This window comes from Heterocephalus glaber, unplaced genomic scaffold, assembly GCF_053883595.1.
Source record: "Heterocephalus glaber isolate CG9 unplaced genomic scaffold, H.glaber_assembly_v1.0 deba00001457, whole genome shotgun sequence".
NCBI lineage: Eukaryota > Metazoa > Chordata > Mammalia > Rodentia > Bathyergidae > Heterocephalus > Heterocephalus glaber.
Window position 1 is genome coordinate 37132196 of NW_028258305.1, and position 16021 is coordinate 37148216.

The 16021-nt window shown below is 50.2% G+C and overlaps 1 protein-coding gene across 1 annotated transcript in view; it reads left to right on the forward strand.

Moving 5' to 3' along the window:
* Galnt14 (polypeptide N-acetylgalactosaminyltransferase 14) overlaps positions 1-16021 on the forward strand; it is a 211110-nt gene that overhangs the window by 147276 nt on the left and 47813 nt on the right. The window contains exon 3 of the mRNA XM_004839254.3: positions 12342-12440. Coding sequence (XP_004839311.1) covers positions 12342-12440 — 99 coding nt within the window. The remainder of the gene's footprint in view (positions 1-12341; positions 12441-16021) is intronic.

A 16021-nucleotide genomic window follows, 5' to 3' on the forward strand; every position in this document is an offset into this window, starting at 1 on the left:
TCCCCCTCCCAAGCCTTGAGTGACATGGGGCAGGGATGCTGGCTTATCTCTGTCTCCAGAGCCCAGTAGAGTGCCTGACATTCAGACTTCTCCTGCGGCATTAGCTCAGTGAAGAGATTCCTTCTCCAACTATCTACTAAATACAGTACTTGCGAGTGCAGGAGTGGGAATGAATCCTCAGAACAGAGCGAGAAAATCAAATTACAGGAAATTTAAAGCCACGTTCACTCCACAAAGAATTGTTATGTTTGCCCATAAATCCAGGACCATAATTGGCAAACACGTATTGATCATACTGCTCCCCTGACATGTGGTGGGCACCTTATATATGTTCTCTTGGTTAAGCCTCACAACTTTGCTATGATCCTGGTTTTAGAGATGAGGAAATTGATGCCAGTAGGTTGAGTAGCCTGCCCATAGGATCTTCGAGACATGGATGTGGCCTTCCCCACAAGAAGGCAGAGTCTGCTTAGAGAGATGGACAGCTGTGTGGAAAGGGAATGGGACCACCACGCAGCCCACGAAGAGCGCGATGGAGGAAGTGGCTTCTGCTGAACAGCAGCTACAACTCAGGCAGGCCAGAAGGGAGATGGCCAGACCAGGTAGCCGTGTGGAGGTCATGACACAGGGCAGGACCATGGGACGGCACATGGGCGGGTTTGGCAGGGACAGAAAGCTTCTTGGAGAGAAGTAGGACAGTGAGTGGTGTGCAGGATTGGAGGGTTCACCCCATGCTGGAGGCATTGGGATGGCAGCCAAGGTGTGACTTCACGTGGTGTCTGGAGGTAGGGGAGAGTCACATGGGGAAGGCAGTGCCTTAGGAAAACTGCCGTGAGAAGGAGGAGGAGGAAAGGTTGGAGTGCAAGGGCTTCTGGCAGGAAGAATTTTTGGAAGCTGGATGGCAGAGCTGGGGCCCAGGGCAAGCATGGGGGGTGAAAGTGAGAACAAAGGGTAACAGAGGCAGGTTCTGGGGTGGGCTTGACTTGGGGATGAGTGGACTGCAGGGAAGTGGGGCCCTTTGTTTCTTACCCCTTCCTCAGACCTTCGCACAGGGCACACTGTTGAGAGTCCCTGGAGAAGAGCTGAGAGACCCTTGGCCCGCAGACTACTGCAGAGCTTGGGGTGCTCAGTCTGCTCTCCTCACCCCCAGAGTCACAGTCTGATCTCAGCTGCTTCCTCGTGAAGAAGTTTCCCTGCTTAGGCAAAAGAGGAAACAATTGTTCTCTGTCTGAGCCTTTAGCTAGAGGGCCTGGAGAATGCCCTGAAATAGTGCCAAGGTTATATCAGGAGACAATGGCATTCTTTAGCAAGCAAGGGACACCCAGCCCCATGGCTTTCTGACTTTCTAGAACCTTCTAGCACACAGTCTTCAAGACAGAAGATGGAGAGAAAGGCCACTATGAAATAAGGTTTGAGAGTCAGTGAGTCTGGATGGTCCTAACGGGTTTCCGGGTGGAGCTGGTGAGACAGTATCTTGAGCCAGAGTGCCTGGTTTCATGCCAAGGCTCTGTTGCTTACCGTAACCTCGCAGTCTCCTCCACAGTGAGAGAAGAGGAACCACAGTACCTACCTCAGAGAATTATTGTGCAGATTTAGAGTTCAAGGAAGAATACCTGAGACAGAGTGAGGATTCAATAAATGTTATCTATTGTTACTGTTGTGTAATGTGATTCAATCAGGGCTAAAATAAGACACGAAGGGGCCCTGGTCCCAGACACTGAGGAATCTTTTTCAGGAAACATTACAAAACTGAGGCTTAGCCCACCTCACCCTTTCTGGCCTCAACAAAGTTCTGCTTTTGTCTTTGGGGAACGGTCTCCTGTGCACACTCAGGTGCACATACACACATGTGTGTGCACCCACAGCTGCTAACTAGGTGGTGTTGGTACCAGCTGACACAGGTCCTGGCAAGATCCCAGGTGAATCCTCTTCACAGCCTTCGGAGAGCTGCTGACCCTCCTGGGGAGAAGGAATGGCCCTTGCCCCACAGCTTCCACCCAACCTGTATCCCACTTACTTCCAGGGGCCTGGCCAAAATTAATTGTGTGGAAGTGCATGGTGGAGCAGTGGCTTTTGCATAGAAAGTCTAATGCAGCTGGAGGAGTCTGCATCCTCTGAGTCAGGTGGGCTTTCCAAGCCCAGACAGCACCTGTCTGCACAGGCAGCAGAGGGGCCCAAGGCCTTAGGCCAGTGGTGGTGAGCCTATGGCACACGTGCCCCAGTGGGTTGTTTGTATCAGTGAAAGTTCTGAAATGTTCATCATCACTGATCCTAGACCAATGGCCAGAGATTGCAAAAACCATACCTGCTCCTGAGTATCAGCAGCACTGAAAGCAGAGTTGGGTCTGCTGGTCCCAGAACAGACTAGAAGCTGTCTTGTCTGCTGTTAGTGTTTATATTGATGGCTAAGGATAGCAGCAAAGGTACATCATGATTTAATAGAACAAACTTTTGAACTGTACTTTCAGATGCCAGTTGGTAAATTAGCACAGTTCGGATCTGTGGAATGGAGGAAGAGGGACACCATGAGGGAGATTTCCTTAGAGCCAACTTTTGAAATTTAAAGACTTATTGATTGTTCTAAGATCATGGCCTTTTCTGGTATCTAAACATCCTTTCTTGTATGTAATTATGATGGGATTTTTAAAAACTCTTTCCTAAAAACATAAAATGTCATAAAGCTAACAATGGTTTCTATAACATTTTTTTATTCATGCAAAAGAATCCAACACTAGGAGACTACTGTCTGACACTAAAGCTGACATTTTAAATTGAATAATATACAAATTATGGTCAGGTAACCACTTTAGGACAATGATGTCCAACAGAAATAGGTGTGAGCTTTACATGTACATGTCACTTAAAATTTTCTAGGAACCATGTTTTTAAAAAGTAAAAGAAGCAAGTAAAATTAAATTTAATATGTTTTATTTAACATTTCCAAATATTACCATTTCTACATGTAATCAGTGTAAAAACAAACTAGTGAAATAGTTGAAATTCCTTGTCATACGAAGTCCCTGAAGTATTGTGAGTATTTTACACTTACTGTGTATCTCCATTAAGTCTGCACATACTGCAAATACTCAATAGCAGCAGGTGGCCAGTGGCTGCCGTGTGGGAGTGCATAGCTGGAAGTGTATCTGAGCCATAGTCAAATGGGATTCAGCTCTCCCACTCAGGCTGAGAAGCATTGCTCATCTCTCCTGGAACTTTGGTAAAGAAGAAAAACATCTAAGCCTTTAAACTTGGCTGAATATTTCCAGAGTAACAGAAGTTAAAAGCACTCCATAGACACCAGGCACAATCCCAAATTTCTCCCCGGGCAACCTCAGTTTAAAGTTCCCTGTGCTCCCCACCATTCCTCCATACTCCAGCTTCTGGGCTCCTCTTCAGCTCTACTAACTTGTCTGATCTCTTTTTAATGCATTCCTGACCTTGACCTTTGCTGTCTGCAGCAACCTTGTGTTCATGTCACCCGTACCTTGGCCAAAATGATTTTCCCTTCTGTCTCTGGCCTCATGGAAGTCTCACTTGCTTCTGCCCCTCTTATCCATCCACTCATTCTTCAAATGTCTATCATAACTCTACTTTGTTTAGTCACCAGGCTAGACACAGTTACAGCTGTAAATAAGTCTTTGCCTTCATTGAAGCAATAGTCAGCAGAGAAGACAAGGCAGTAATTTCACAGCAGTTGGTAATACATTGCAGTGATGGGGTGAATGCACAGTCCTAAAGAGGTACCTTGGAGAGGCCTCAGGAGATCAAGAAATGCTCCCCAGGAGAAGTAACTTCCAGACCACAATCAGAAGTGGAAAAATAGCTAAGCTTTGGAGAGTGAATTGCAGTCTGTATTAGTGTACTCTTCGTCACTGTGGGCAAAACACCTGACATGCACAATTTAAAGGAGAAAAGGTTTGTTTCAGCTCACAGTTTCAGTGGTTTTAGCCTCTGGATCCAAGGCAGAAAGGGCATGGCAAAGGAAAGCTGCCCAACTCATGGCAGCTAAGAATCAGAGAGCAGGGAAGAGCGCAAGGGAAGGGGCCAGGGACCAGGTATCATTTCCAGACCCAGGGTTCACCCAGACACACATGACATAATGAACTGATTTCTGGGATCATCATTTGGATCTACAGTTTGCAATTAATCAGACAGTGAGAGTCCCCTAGAAGTGTCAAGCTGTAGATTTTCTTAAAAATCCAATCCTACTGGAAGTAAGCAGCTAAAAAAAAACAAAACAGGAAAGGTCCCTTGAGGACCAAGAAGTGAACTACAGACCCAGAGCTGGCTTGTTTGAGAGACTCAACCAAGAATATAATGGCAGTTAGGTGCAAGGAAATGCATATGTTGGCCTCAGTAAGCCCACACTGAGACCGGGTGTCCTGTCCATGGCTTTGTGCTCAGGAAAGGAAGGTAGGTCTGTGGTAGCTCCGAGGATGTTCTTTCTTTTTTGTTTTTCCAGTACCAGGGATCAAACTCAGGACCTTGTACTTGCCAGGCAGGCACAGCACTGCTGAGCTACATCCCCGGCTCAATGAGGATGGTCTTTCTTAACTGGGCTTCTACAAGATAGTTTAGCTCTAAAGCCATAGGAGATCCATTGTGTGAAACAAACTAACTTCTTTCTTGTGCATGTGGAAGGGTCCTAGCCAGGTATCATCCTTGGGAGAAGTGAGAAAGTGGTCATGCAGGTAGTAACCTCCCTCTGGGTTAGGAGCTCCAGGCACCCCTTACTAGCATCATCTTGTGGCTGGAGGTCAGTAGAGCATGGCCATGTGATGGAGGAGAGGGGATTAGGGATTGGGAACCAGTTGCATGACTCTTCTTCTAAGTAGAGTACAGGACCTTTGACCCAGGGGAGTGAGAAACTCTGCCAGACTTCTTTTAGGTACCTCAGTGCCTGTCTTTTTCATTTATTGGTGTATAAGCAAGTTATCCTAAACCTTAGTGGCTTAAAACAGCATTTATCATCTCATCGCCGCTGTAGGTCAGGAATCCTAGGTGAGTTCTCTGCTCAGGAGTCCTCCTAACAAGGAGTCATTTGGGGGAATAGTCATCTTAGGACCTGACTGGGGGAAGATACTCCTCCAAGCTTACTCATGTGACTGTTAGCATGATTCCGTTCCTTGAATGGGAATGGGAGGCTCTGTAACATAGCAGCTTGCATCACCAAGACATCCAAGCCAGGCCTGTGTAGTCGAATCACAAAAGTGACACTCTGGGAGGCTGAGGCAGGAGAATCACAAGTTCAAGCCCAGGCTGGGCAACTTAGTCACTTAGTAAGATCCTGTTTCAAACTTTAAAAAAATAAAATGAAAAAAGGTTGGGGATGTAGTTCAATGTGAAGGCTCTGCATTCAACCCCCAGTACCACCCCACACACAAGTGGTATCCTATCACTTTAGCCATATTCTGTTCCTTAGAAGCAACTCACCAGGTTCATCTGCACTCAAGAGAAGGGGATTATACAAGGAGGTAAGAATTAGGAGCCATCTTTGAAGCTCCCCACCACAGTGCCTGACTAAAATTCTAAGAAGTTCACTGCTTTGCTCCAGTCTGCTTATTACCTTCTGAGTGTATTGGAATTTAATAATATGCCAAGCAATTAAAAAGTGGCCAGAAAATCTCAGTATTACTTTACGTATCTTTTATGAGACAGGAGTTCTATAACATTAAGTGAGAGAGGGTAGCTGTTCAGGCAAGAAGTAGGAGAAGTGTATGTTTATGTGAATGAGCAAATTAATCTACATGTGAAATTGACATGAAATAAAAATTTCATGCCTTCTAGTGTACCAACATTGCCCATGAAATGAGATTAAAAGGAATTTCTGATTTTGCAGTTGTCATACTTTTTATACTGCCTGAGTTTTTCTCTTCTAAAGAGTTGAGTTCATGTGAACCTAGGGGTCAGTCACAGAGTTGGCATTTTATGTTTTTTTCATATTCCTTTTCCTTCTAGCTGAGAGCAGGTGTCCTTATATAAGAACAGAGCCTGGGATGGATTAGATGTTCTCAGCTCCAAAAATGAAATCTGTGATTCTGAAAGCCAGGAACAAGTTTACTGTCCCTTGCCCTGGGAAAACCAAGAACTGAGGCAAGAGCTCACTGTACACTCCTTTTTCATGGAAATCAGCACTGTGTTGGGTGCTGCTGGCCAAGAAGGAGGTGGGGAGTTGGCAGAGTGGTTTGTGAGGCTGCTTCTGAGCTGTAGCACATGACACAGAGTGTGATGGAGTCAGGCGAGGGTCAGGGGATCCAGAGTGCTACTCACTTGGGGACAGAGCACTGGCTCCAAGGAAGATCATCTCTGTTGGATGTCTTAGGCCTGTGTTTCCCTTTGCCTCACTGGCTGTAGGGAAACAGATGGAGAAGATAACTTGTCCATGTCTTCAGCCTGCGTTCGACCTCCTCACTATGTGCTAGGAGTGCAGGATTTGGAAAGAAATGCCATCTTCTGTTTAAGAACACATTCAGGAACTGCCCCACCCAGGGCCTTGCCTCAGGCACATCTTCCCCATGCTGTAGGCTCCAGTGGGGCACTGTGCGGGAGCCCCTGTTAAGATCTCCCCTCTGTGTCTCAGCCAGCCATTTCCGCATCTTCCTGTCACCACTCTAGAGTGGCAGCCTGTCCTTTCCTTCCGGGCAGGTCCCTGCCACTGCCAGTTTCCAGAGCTCAGTAGAAGCAGCTAGTCCGGGGCGTGATTTGAGAGCCCATTGGTGCCCACAGAGTACAGGGCCCCAGGTAGATGTGAGTAATGAGCGGGTCAGGGCTCGCACCAGGGCGTCACAGTTTGGGACACCAACCCTGGGTCCAGCAGGCCTGGGCTCCAATTCCCTTCACTGGGTACAGGGAGTCACTTCATCTCTCTGGGCCTCAGTCTCCTCAGCAGTGAGTCTGTAAAGCAGTAGGCAACCTCACAGGACTCTCATGAGCATTAAATATGCTCGGAGCCCTGGCCAGTGCCTGGCCATACGCACATTCTGTGAGGTGGATATAGTCAGCACTGTAAACCAGGGAAGCCGTGCATGGACTCATACACGGAGATAGCATGCAGTAAGAGGGGGGCCATGTGTCCTGTAGCCAAGGGCCAGGGTCCCAGCCCCAGCCCTGGCCAGCAAGCAATGGGACCACCGGGAGCACCCACTGCTCGTTGATAAAATGGAGGTGACCATGATAATCATGTTCTCCTTTGCAGGTTGCTGTAGTATTTTATGAGCTTGGGGAATAAAATAAAAGGTGTCGTGCACATAATCGTATTACTGCAGTAACTGACAGTGATGGTCACTGAGCTTTCAAATGCACCCCAGTTGCCACATAGTTGGGTCCATGGGGTGAACAGGAGATGGCAAATGTGGGGAGAGGAGAGAGGGACTCACTCCTGCCCAGGCCTTGAGGCTGGCATCTCAGACCACCCTGGAAGCATGTCAGGCCGGGAAGTGACACTAGACACCCCAGAGATGGAGGGTATCTTGAGCCCCACCTTGGAGAAATTGAGCTGTTTTTGAGACTTTCTTGAGAAAAGAAAAGACAAAGACACCAGGAGCTTGCTACTGAGGAGCTGCTTGCTAATTCTCTACCCACAGCAAAGACCCCACCTTCCTCCTGGTCTCACGAGGCCAATGTGGAGCTCCCCCGCCACACCACACTTTCCTGCTCACAGCCTTTCCCCAGTAAAAACCCCGAATCTTTACTAAATTATCAGCACGCTTTCTCGTCCATCTGTCGGCGCCAGACCTCCGTGTGGGCCGCCTTCTCTGGTGCCCTCATGCCCTGGAGAGATCTTGCTGTTTGATGCATCTTTTAGGACCTCCCACAGAAAGCCCACTGTCTGGGCTGACTCTCCCCAGAATCTGGTTTTAAGGCCATTTCTCAGCCTCCAGGTCTCGTTTCTAGTCCCCCGCTCATCCTCCAGCAGGCTGCAGGCCAGGCCTTGGGGTCAGGTGATGGTGACTTGGGCACAGGCTCAGGGACCGGTAGGTCCTGCCAGGACAGCACCTTAGGCCCCTCGCCTTGGACCAAGGAGAGTCAAGAGGGCCTGGGCTCCCCTCACCACACTCATCCACCAGGCATGTGACCGTGAGTGAGTTCTGAGTCTCAGTTTCCCTCATCTGCAGAGGGGAGGTTCTCACAGGCCATGGTGAGGGTCAAATGAGACAAAGGGTCAGCTGCAGCAGGGAGAAGAGGACAGACAGTCCCACGAAGTCCTTTGAGCCTGTGCGGGTGAGGCCCTGCCCTGCTGCCTGCTCTCCCTAGGTCCGTACCTGCGGGGGAAGCAGCTGGGCTTCCTGGCCAGCCTCCACATAGGGCCTGCACCCTTCCTCAGTAGCACGGGAGACTGCAGGTCTCTGAAGCCCAGGAGCCAACCACTCAGGCTCCAGAGGATGCCTCTGTGTCACCAGTTCCACCCAGGTCAGGGAGTTGAACTGGGTCCCCTCTAAGGTCCCTGCCCTCTCTACCCTGTGATCGTGAGCCTAGGAAATCAGTGTGGTGCTTTGCATGGAGCCAGCTCAGCTGCTTTCTGAATGTGATTATAATTCCAGCTCCCTTTTCCTCAGCACCAGGTTCTTTGCCTGCGTTATCTACAGTCTTTACTGCAAGCCTAGGAGGGAGGGATTTGTCCACATTTTACAAGTGACAGCGTTGAGGCTCAAGGAAGATAAATGTCATGCCCAAGGGCACACAATCTGTTCTGTGCAGATCCAGATTCAAATCCAAGCATCAAACCCAGGTTCCTCTCACTAGCATCGATGCCTCCTTCTTTGAGCACCCCCCCCCCCCGCCATCCTGCCTCTCGTCACCCCTCATCTGCTCTTGGGACAGGGCAGAACCACTCACCAGAGATGGCTTTCCAGCCCACAAAGGATCTAGCTCTGCCCAGCAGGTGGAATCATCTGCAGATTTGGACTGATGCTAGAAATAATACTAGTTCCTGTTTGTCAAGCGCCTGTTACTGCCTAACATGTTCATAATCTAAGAGAAAATATCTGCAAGTTAGAAATTATCTCCCTTTTCTAGGTGGAGAAACTGAGGCCGAGACATAGTGAAGTCACAGGTAACATGGTGACATAGTAGACCCTTACCTGCAAAACGGTATTTGCAACATGCTGTTCAAATCTCCCACACTTCACTGACCATTGACTATAGTCAGAGCTCTGATTGTTGGTGCTATGAGACCTTGAGCAGGAGAGACTTGGGTCAACCATTTTCACAGATGAGCAGAAACTGGAGAGGTGGATGATTTGCTCCGGGTCCCATGCTAGTCAGTGGTGTCCAGAGCACCAGCCAGGAGTCTGCAAACTGCTATAACCTGGAATCTGTCCATCCGGCTGCATCCGTCAGGTCCTGTACCTCCTCCTCCATGAAGCCTTCCTCACCACTCCAGGCAGAGTCACATCCCTGCCCCATGCGTGCCTCTGTGTCACTGTGTATCAATGCGCCTCCATCCCCACCTGGTGTCTTCAAGACAAGAAGTGTGACCCCTGTTCCCAAAAGCTCTCTAAGCAGATGACAATGCCACTGTCCCTCCCCAACTTTCCCCTGCGTAACTTGCACCATGAAAGCTGGGACTCGGGGCCCCAGTGCCCCCAGCATGTGGAAGGGGGTACCAGCTCCAAGGCAGTGCCCAGGCCAGGGGCCACAGCAGCAAAGAGAAACTTGGGGCTCAAGCACTGGATGTGTCTCAGTCCTGACAGTGGAGGCCTCCCAAGTCTCTCTGCTCATGGTCTCTCCTTGTCTCTGAGGGAGACCAGGAGTCTGCACTAAGCTCTCTGACTTATTACCTTCCCCTTTAGAGGTGGATGATTACCCCAACCTCTCCTTGAAGTGTGGCTTATTCAGCTTGGTACTGAGCATGCTCACTTTATCCTCCCTCTGCCACGCCCCTGGATGCCCTTTTGAACTCTGCAACCTTTCGATCAAGATCCCCACTCCCACCTCCCCTCCTCCTTCCCACTGCTCCTAACACAGGTCAGGGCTCTGTCAAAAGATAGGCAAGTCCAAGGCCTCTTCTGGCTGAGGGCTGTTTCAAGGCATTTTCCCTTCCTTTTTATAATAGTTTCTAATGCAGAACAAATCACCCCAGATTAAATATAATGGCTTAAAGCAACAAGTCAGGGTCCTCTTCATGGTGTTTGTGTGTCAGGAACTTGGAGCATTTTGGCTGGGTGGTGCTAGTTTAGAGTCCCTCCCTAGGTGCAGTCAGAAGGTGATAGGAGCTGTCATCTGACGCCTTGGCTGGGGTGGGCGGACCCACTTCCAGGTGGCTCATTCATATGGCTGGCTTGGTGTGGGTGTGAGCGGGTGGGCTTGGCTTCTTTCCACATAAGCCTCTCTAGCAGGTCTGAGTGTCTTCACAGCCTGGCAACTGGCTTCCCTGCACATGGCCAAGGCAGAGGCTGCAGAGCTTTGAGGATTTGACCTTTGAAGTCGCACACGATGGCTTTCACCATATCCTATTGGTCATAGGTGCTGCCCTGAGTCGGGGAGAGAGGCGACAACAAAAGAGCACGAAGACTAGAAGGTGGCTGTCACAAGAAGCCACCTGGGAGGCTGGCCCCTGCACCTTTCAAACCCGCAGAAGGCTGAGTCTTCAGCATTTCCTGACTGTCTCTCTCCCTTTCTCCATACATGGGCATCTGGTGTACTTCATCCTGCTCTAGGGATGTAGAGCCGGGCAAAGCCTTGAGTCCTTCCCTGAAAGAACTCACAGTCAAGATTGGGAGAATCTTATCACAAGGTGCCCTAACAAAGAGAAGCTTTCAGAATGATGTAAGTGCAAAGGACAGGTCATTACCTATCGGGGGAGTATGGAGTGCTTTCACATTTGCTTTGTGTCTTGAAGGATGAATAGGAAAAGGGAAGTTATTGCCCTGTGAGCACTGTGAGCAGCGGCAGAGAATTTGGGCAGCCTATGAGACTGTGCTTGTGAAAGGTCTTGAAGGCTGTGATCAGGAGCCAGACTATACATCAGGAGCCACTGGAGGGCTTCGAGCCAGAGGAGAGCCTGGCAGAGCCCTGTGGTGGACAGAACAGGATGGCGGGAAGACTGGAAAGGAGGCTGCTGCCACTGTGGTAGAAGGACGGTGCTGAACCCATGGGGACGAGGCGAGTCTCAGGAGCTGGAGCTGACAGCTAGAGGCCTGCAGGCCTTGACTGAGCCTTTCCGCTCACCATCTCTTCCCCAAGGGCCTGCTTCCCTAACTCCTGCCTCTTGTGACGACCCACCCACGCCCTGCGCGGGCTCTCATCCTAAGTACAGCCCCTCTGTCTCTGCCTCAGCACCGCCAGCCTGCAGTGTGTTTGTGTCGTCCACAGAATAAAGCTCCAGGGCGGCTGCAGGGCACCAGGCCCATTGCCTGGGGATCTTGAGTATTTTAGGTCGCAGACTTCTTTGAGGATCTAGTGAAGTTATGAACCATCTTCCCAGCAGAAAGGAAGTACACATTTGCACAAATAGTTTGCAAACAATTTTGGAGGTCTCTGTTTCCTGGAAGCCCACCTTTGCCCCAAATTAAAAGCCTAGGAAGAGATGGGAAAATGAGAGCACATGTCTGACTCCCCAGACTTCTGTTATTTACTCGTTTGTCTCCTCCTCCCACTCACACCCATCACAGGGCAACCCCGGAAATTGCGAGAAGCAGGAGACAGCGTTGCCCCAGTGATGGCCCTTGGTGGCACTAGCCTCACTTGGCAGGTTTATTTCCATTATTACAGTAATTTTTGGGCTGCGGGCTACAATTTTCACTTGCAGCAAGATATTAAATTGAAATTACCCCAGATGTAATTGTCGTACAGAATAATCCTAGACACATGGAAGTACATGCTTTCTCTTTGGGCTTTATTGCTTACATGGGGTTTTAGAACTCTGCCTCCTTAAACAGCCGGATTTAAGTGTTTGGCACAGGGTCAGGGGTCAGCATGGTGTGGGGGGTTGGACCTGGCGCCCAGAACTCTACATGAAGAGGCGTCTGGTGAGTGGCACTACCAGGAACAGGAGGTCTAGAGGGATACAGACTTGGGGGTGGAGCCCAAGACTTGGAGTTGGGTTTATACAATTACTAGGAACCACCATCCACTAACTGGGACATGCACACAATATGACACTTGTGGGGGGTTTTTGGTCTCTGAATTTGGTTTAGATTGGCTAAATCCCAAGTTCCCCCAAGATGGCAAAAACTGAGCTTCAGTCTTCCTCAGAGCTCTCTCACCCCACCAACAGCAGGGGGAGGCCCTGCAGATGCCAGGCCCCTGTCTGCACTGGTGGCCACCCTAATGCCCATTTTCTCAGCCCTTAGATCTGCTCTGCCGCTACAGTCCTACTCAGCTTCCACCTTCTTTCCCAGGTGCATGCTGCTGGTGTATCACACAGCCCTTCCGCCCACCAGCATCATCATCACTTTCCACAACGAGGCGCGCTCCACCTTGCTTAGAACCATCCGCAGGTAAGGCACCTGCCCCGCCTGTGGGCTGACTTGGGGCCAGCACTTGGTGATGATCTGTGTCCACCTGGAGCTGGTGTGTCATAGGAACACCAGGTACTTCCGAGCGTGTGCCCGGAACCAGTCTACACACCTTATGTGTCCACTCGGTCACTCCTCACATTCCAGTGAGGGGAGCCATCATCCCATTTGCAGGGAGAAACACAAGGCCTGTGACGTTAGTACCGTGCAGAAGTCTAAAGAGAGTAGAGAAAATGGTCCCAGAGCCCTAGCCCTTTACTTTCTGTTAGATCACCTTGAGAGTGTGTGTTCACAATTTTCACAACTGACAGACACCTGGAGAGGCTGAGTCCATGCTCCACCCTCAGCATCAGGCTGGGGTCAGGGCCCAGGTCCTCTGTGGGCTGCCCCTTCCTGCACCCTGCCTCTTCATGGCCTCCCACCCTTGTTCCTTGGGTTCCAGCTGTGTTCCCCTTGGACCACTCTGACCACCTTTGGCCTCCAGTCTGGGCCATGAGTGACCTATAAATGGCTCGGCGGATGCTTCTTGTGCACAAGTCCCAGGGCCAGCCCCGGAGAACTGCTCCCACAACACAGAGTTGGCACCCAGAAGAGAGAAATTCCTGCCCCGGGTTCTCAGAGGTCCTGGCAGTTTTAGCTGCCTTTTCCCCATGCCATGGTTCCCTGATGCCATGGAGAAGAAATAAGATTAAATGCGGGCCAAAGAAGTACAAGCAGCATGGCAGACCTCTGGGTGTCTCGCCAGTCACTCCTCGCTCTCCTCCTTCCCTGCATGCTGCCTGTGCAGAGGGAAGTCCTGGCTGAAGGGAAGTGCGCTCCACAGTGGGCTCATCCTAAGAGCGGCTGCCAGATCTAAGTGATGAATGTCCAGGACGCAGGGTCCGCGTGTCCCTCAGATACCCTGAGAGGACCTGCCCAGGCCTGCAGAGGGTCAGCTCTGCTCCTCAGATGTCCCTTGTACTTGACCCACTGGCTGCTTCCACCAGCTGCTGGCCCTGTCCTGGCTTCCACACTCACCCCACAAGCTGCCTGATCCAAGATTCAAATGTGATTTCCCAACAAGGCAACAGCTCTTGACAAGAAAATGTGCCAGGTCACTGTCAGGCGTCACTGTGAGTCTCACTGTAGGTTAGTAAAGTACCTTGTTGCCTTGTAAACCAGTATAGGTATATACGGGAGGAGGGCAGGTAAAGGGTTCCCTGATTTGGTTGGGTTTCCTCTCACTGGGGGAGAAGGGATTTTCTGGGTCACCTGGGCTGAGCAGATACACAGTGGACAGAGGTGACTGATTCGAAAGTGCTGACCTGAGCCCTGCCACCATCATCACCTGCTGAGCACCAGAGCACCTTCATGAGCAAACCAATGGCAGCCTCTGGTGGCTGCCGCCCAGGTTATGTCTGGGCATGTTTGCCAGATGTTGCCCTGAGGACATTATTAGCACCCCAGAGAGGTTCCTGGTTTCCACACTGGCCTCTCCTGCCCTTCATGGAGTCCTTTGGTGCCGAGAACATGCACGCTCAACACAAACACACACATACACACACCAGCAAGCACTTCCTCTGGGCCTTTCTCTGCACTTCCGTGTTCCGGCACTTAATGCATTTTTCACAGTGTGATCTTCAGCAAGCTCTGCTAGGGCAGAACTCTTATCTTACTCAGCTCTTAGTTTCCCTCCCTGTGGCTGTTTGCTAATCAAGGAGGTGGGAATACTGTTCCTACTTATCACCTAGAGCTACTGTGGGTTAATCCAGCTAGAGGACTGAGAACTGTGCCTGGCATGGAGTAAAATGTTTGGTCAGCGTTACCCATCTCTCTGGAGCTGCATAGCTGGTGAGCACTCAAAAGGGGCAGTGGGGTACTGTACTTGGAGTCAGAAAGAAGATCTGGGTTAGTTTCCAACCCTCGCACCTCCCAGCTGTGTGACCTTGGCAGGTTATTAACCACGTGTGTAACATTTCCCACCCCCAACTTTGCTCTCGAAAATGTCTTGGACATTTTGGGTATGTTATAACACGAGGCGGGGGGCTCCCAGACCTCCCTAATACTTCGTTTTATGTTCTCCAGGGCACTTTAGCTGCTCTGCACAGACTTCCTCTTCAGCTCTGAGACTTCCTCTTTCTCTTCCTGCTGCTCTTGTATCTTTTATAACAGTAACAATGATACTTACAAGTAATAGTTTTAATACATTAATGCGTCCTGAGCTGTATGGTCTACAGAACACGTCCTACCTTTCCCTTCCATTGGAGCTTCATGCTGAGCCCAGGGTGGTGCCTGTGGAGAGCAGAAGGCAAGCTCTCAGGGCTGGGAAGTGGGGGAACCAGCCTCAGGCTGGGAGGGGACAGCCCAGCACCTCTGTCCACCAGGTTGGTGGAGTGCTGCCCCCAGCACCCTGCACCCTGCATTCAGGGACAAAGTTTAGGTCCCATCAGCACCCTGAAAGCATCCTTGAAGTTCCAGACCACCAAGCTGAGAACCAGGGACCATTTTTTGCCTCCATCGCACTTCAGATATAAACTAAGCCCCCAGCTTGATCCAGGTGTGATGCCCACTAACAGCAATTCAGGGGCCGAGAACCATATGTAAACCCCACGTGCCTGCACCATCGGCGGACCAGGTGGAGAGGAATTTGAGGAGTGGGTATAAGAAAGTCTACTTCTAGAGCCTTCAGTACTTTAAGATTCTGTACCTCCCTTCTACTCCGGGTTACACAAATAGTTCAGTAGCCATTGAGGGCATGTGATAAAGAGTATGGATTCTTAACTTGATTTTGTCATCCATGAAAGGGCGCTTCTCTCAGGTACCACTCCACCTTAACTTACGGGGAGGACTTGGGTGCCTGCCTTCCTCCTTCACCACCATGCCTACCCACTCTCTGACTATCCCTGTGCAGGCCTCTCAGCCCCTAAGCACTACAGTCAGCTGGGGCTCTGGGGGCTGGGAATGGCGTTTCAGACCCAGGCAGGGGCAGGACAGAGGATGACAGTCTTGATGAATTAGGGACTTACTTAAGGAGAAAGAAAGCATGCCCTGAAGAATGGGTCATCTTGAACAGTGTCACTGAAAGTCATTGTGTTTATGTGAGACCCAGGGCTGTCCCCTTCCTTTGGGGCATCCTTCAGCCCGACACCTCCCATGGGGGCTCAAGAGCACCCACAATCAATCACTTTGCAGCCTCACTCTTCTCACTGTTTTGTTTTGTTGTCGTTATTGTTTTGTAACATCCCAGATCTAGAGGGGCACTTTCTCTGGGAAGGCGGTTAAGAATTTGGATTCTGAGGCGAGATTTGCCTAGCTCTGCCTGAAACAGTTGTGTGACCCTGTGCACACTGCTTAATCTCTCTGCCTCAGTTTCCTTTTCTGCAGAACAGGGACTTCTTGTACCAGCTCACTGGCATAACCGTGGAGAAGACTGGCACTAAATGCAGATAGATAAAGGACTGGGAGCAATGCTTAGTACATAGGGAGCTTATATAGGTGGTAACAGGAGTGATGCTGAGCCTCCGCCCCAAAGATAGCAGTGTTCTAAAGCAGCAGTTCTCCGACAAAAGCAGATGTCAGAATCA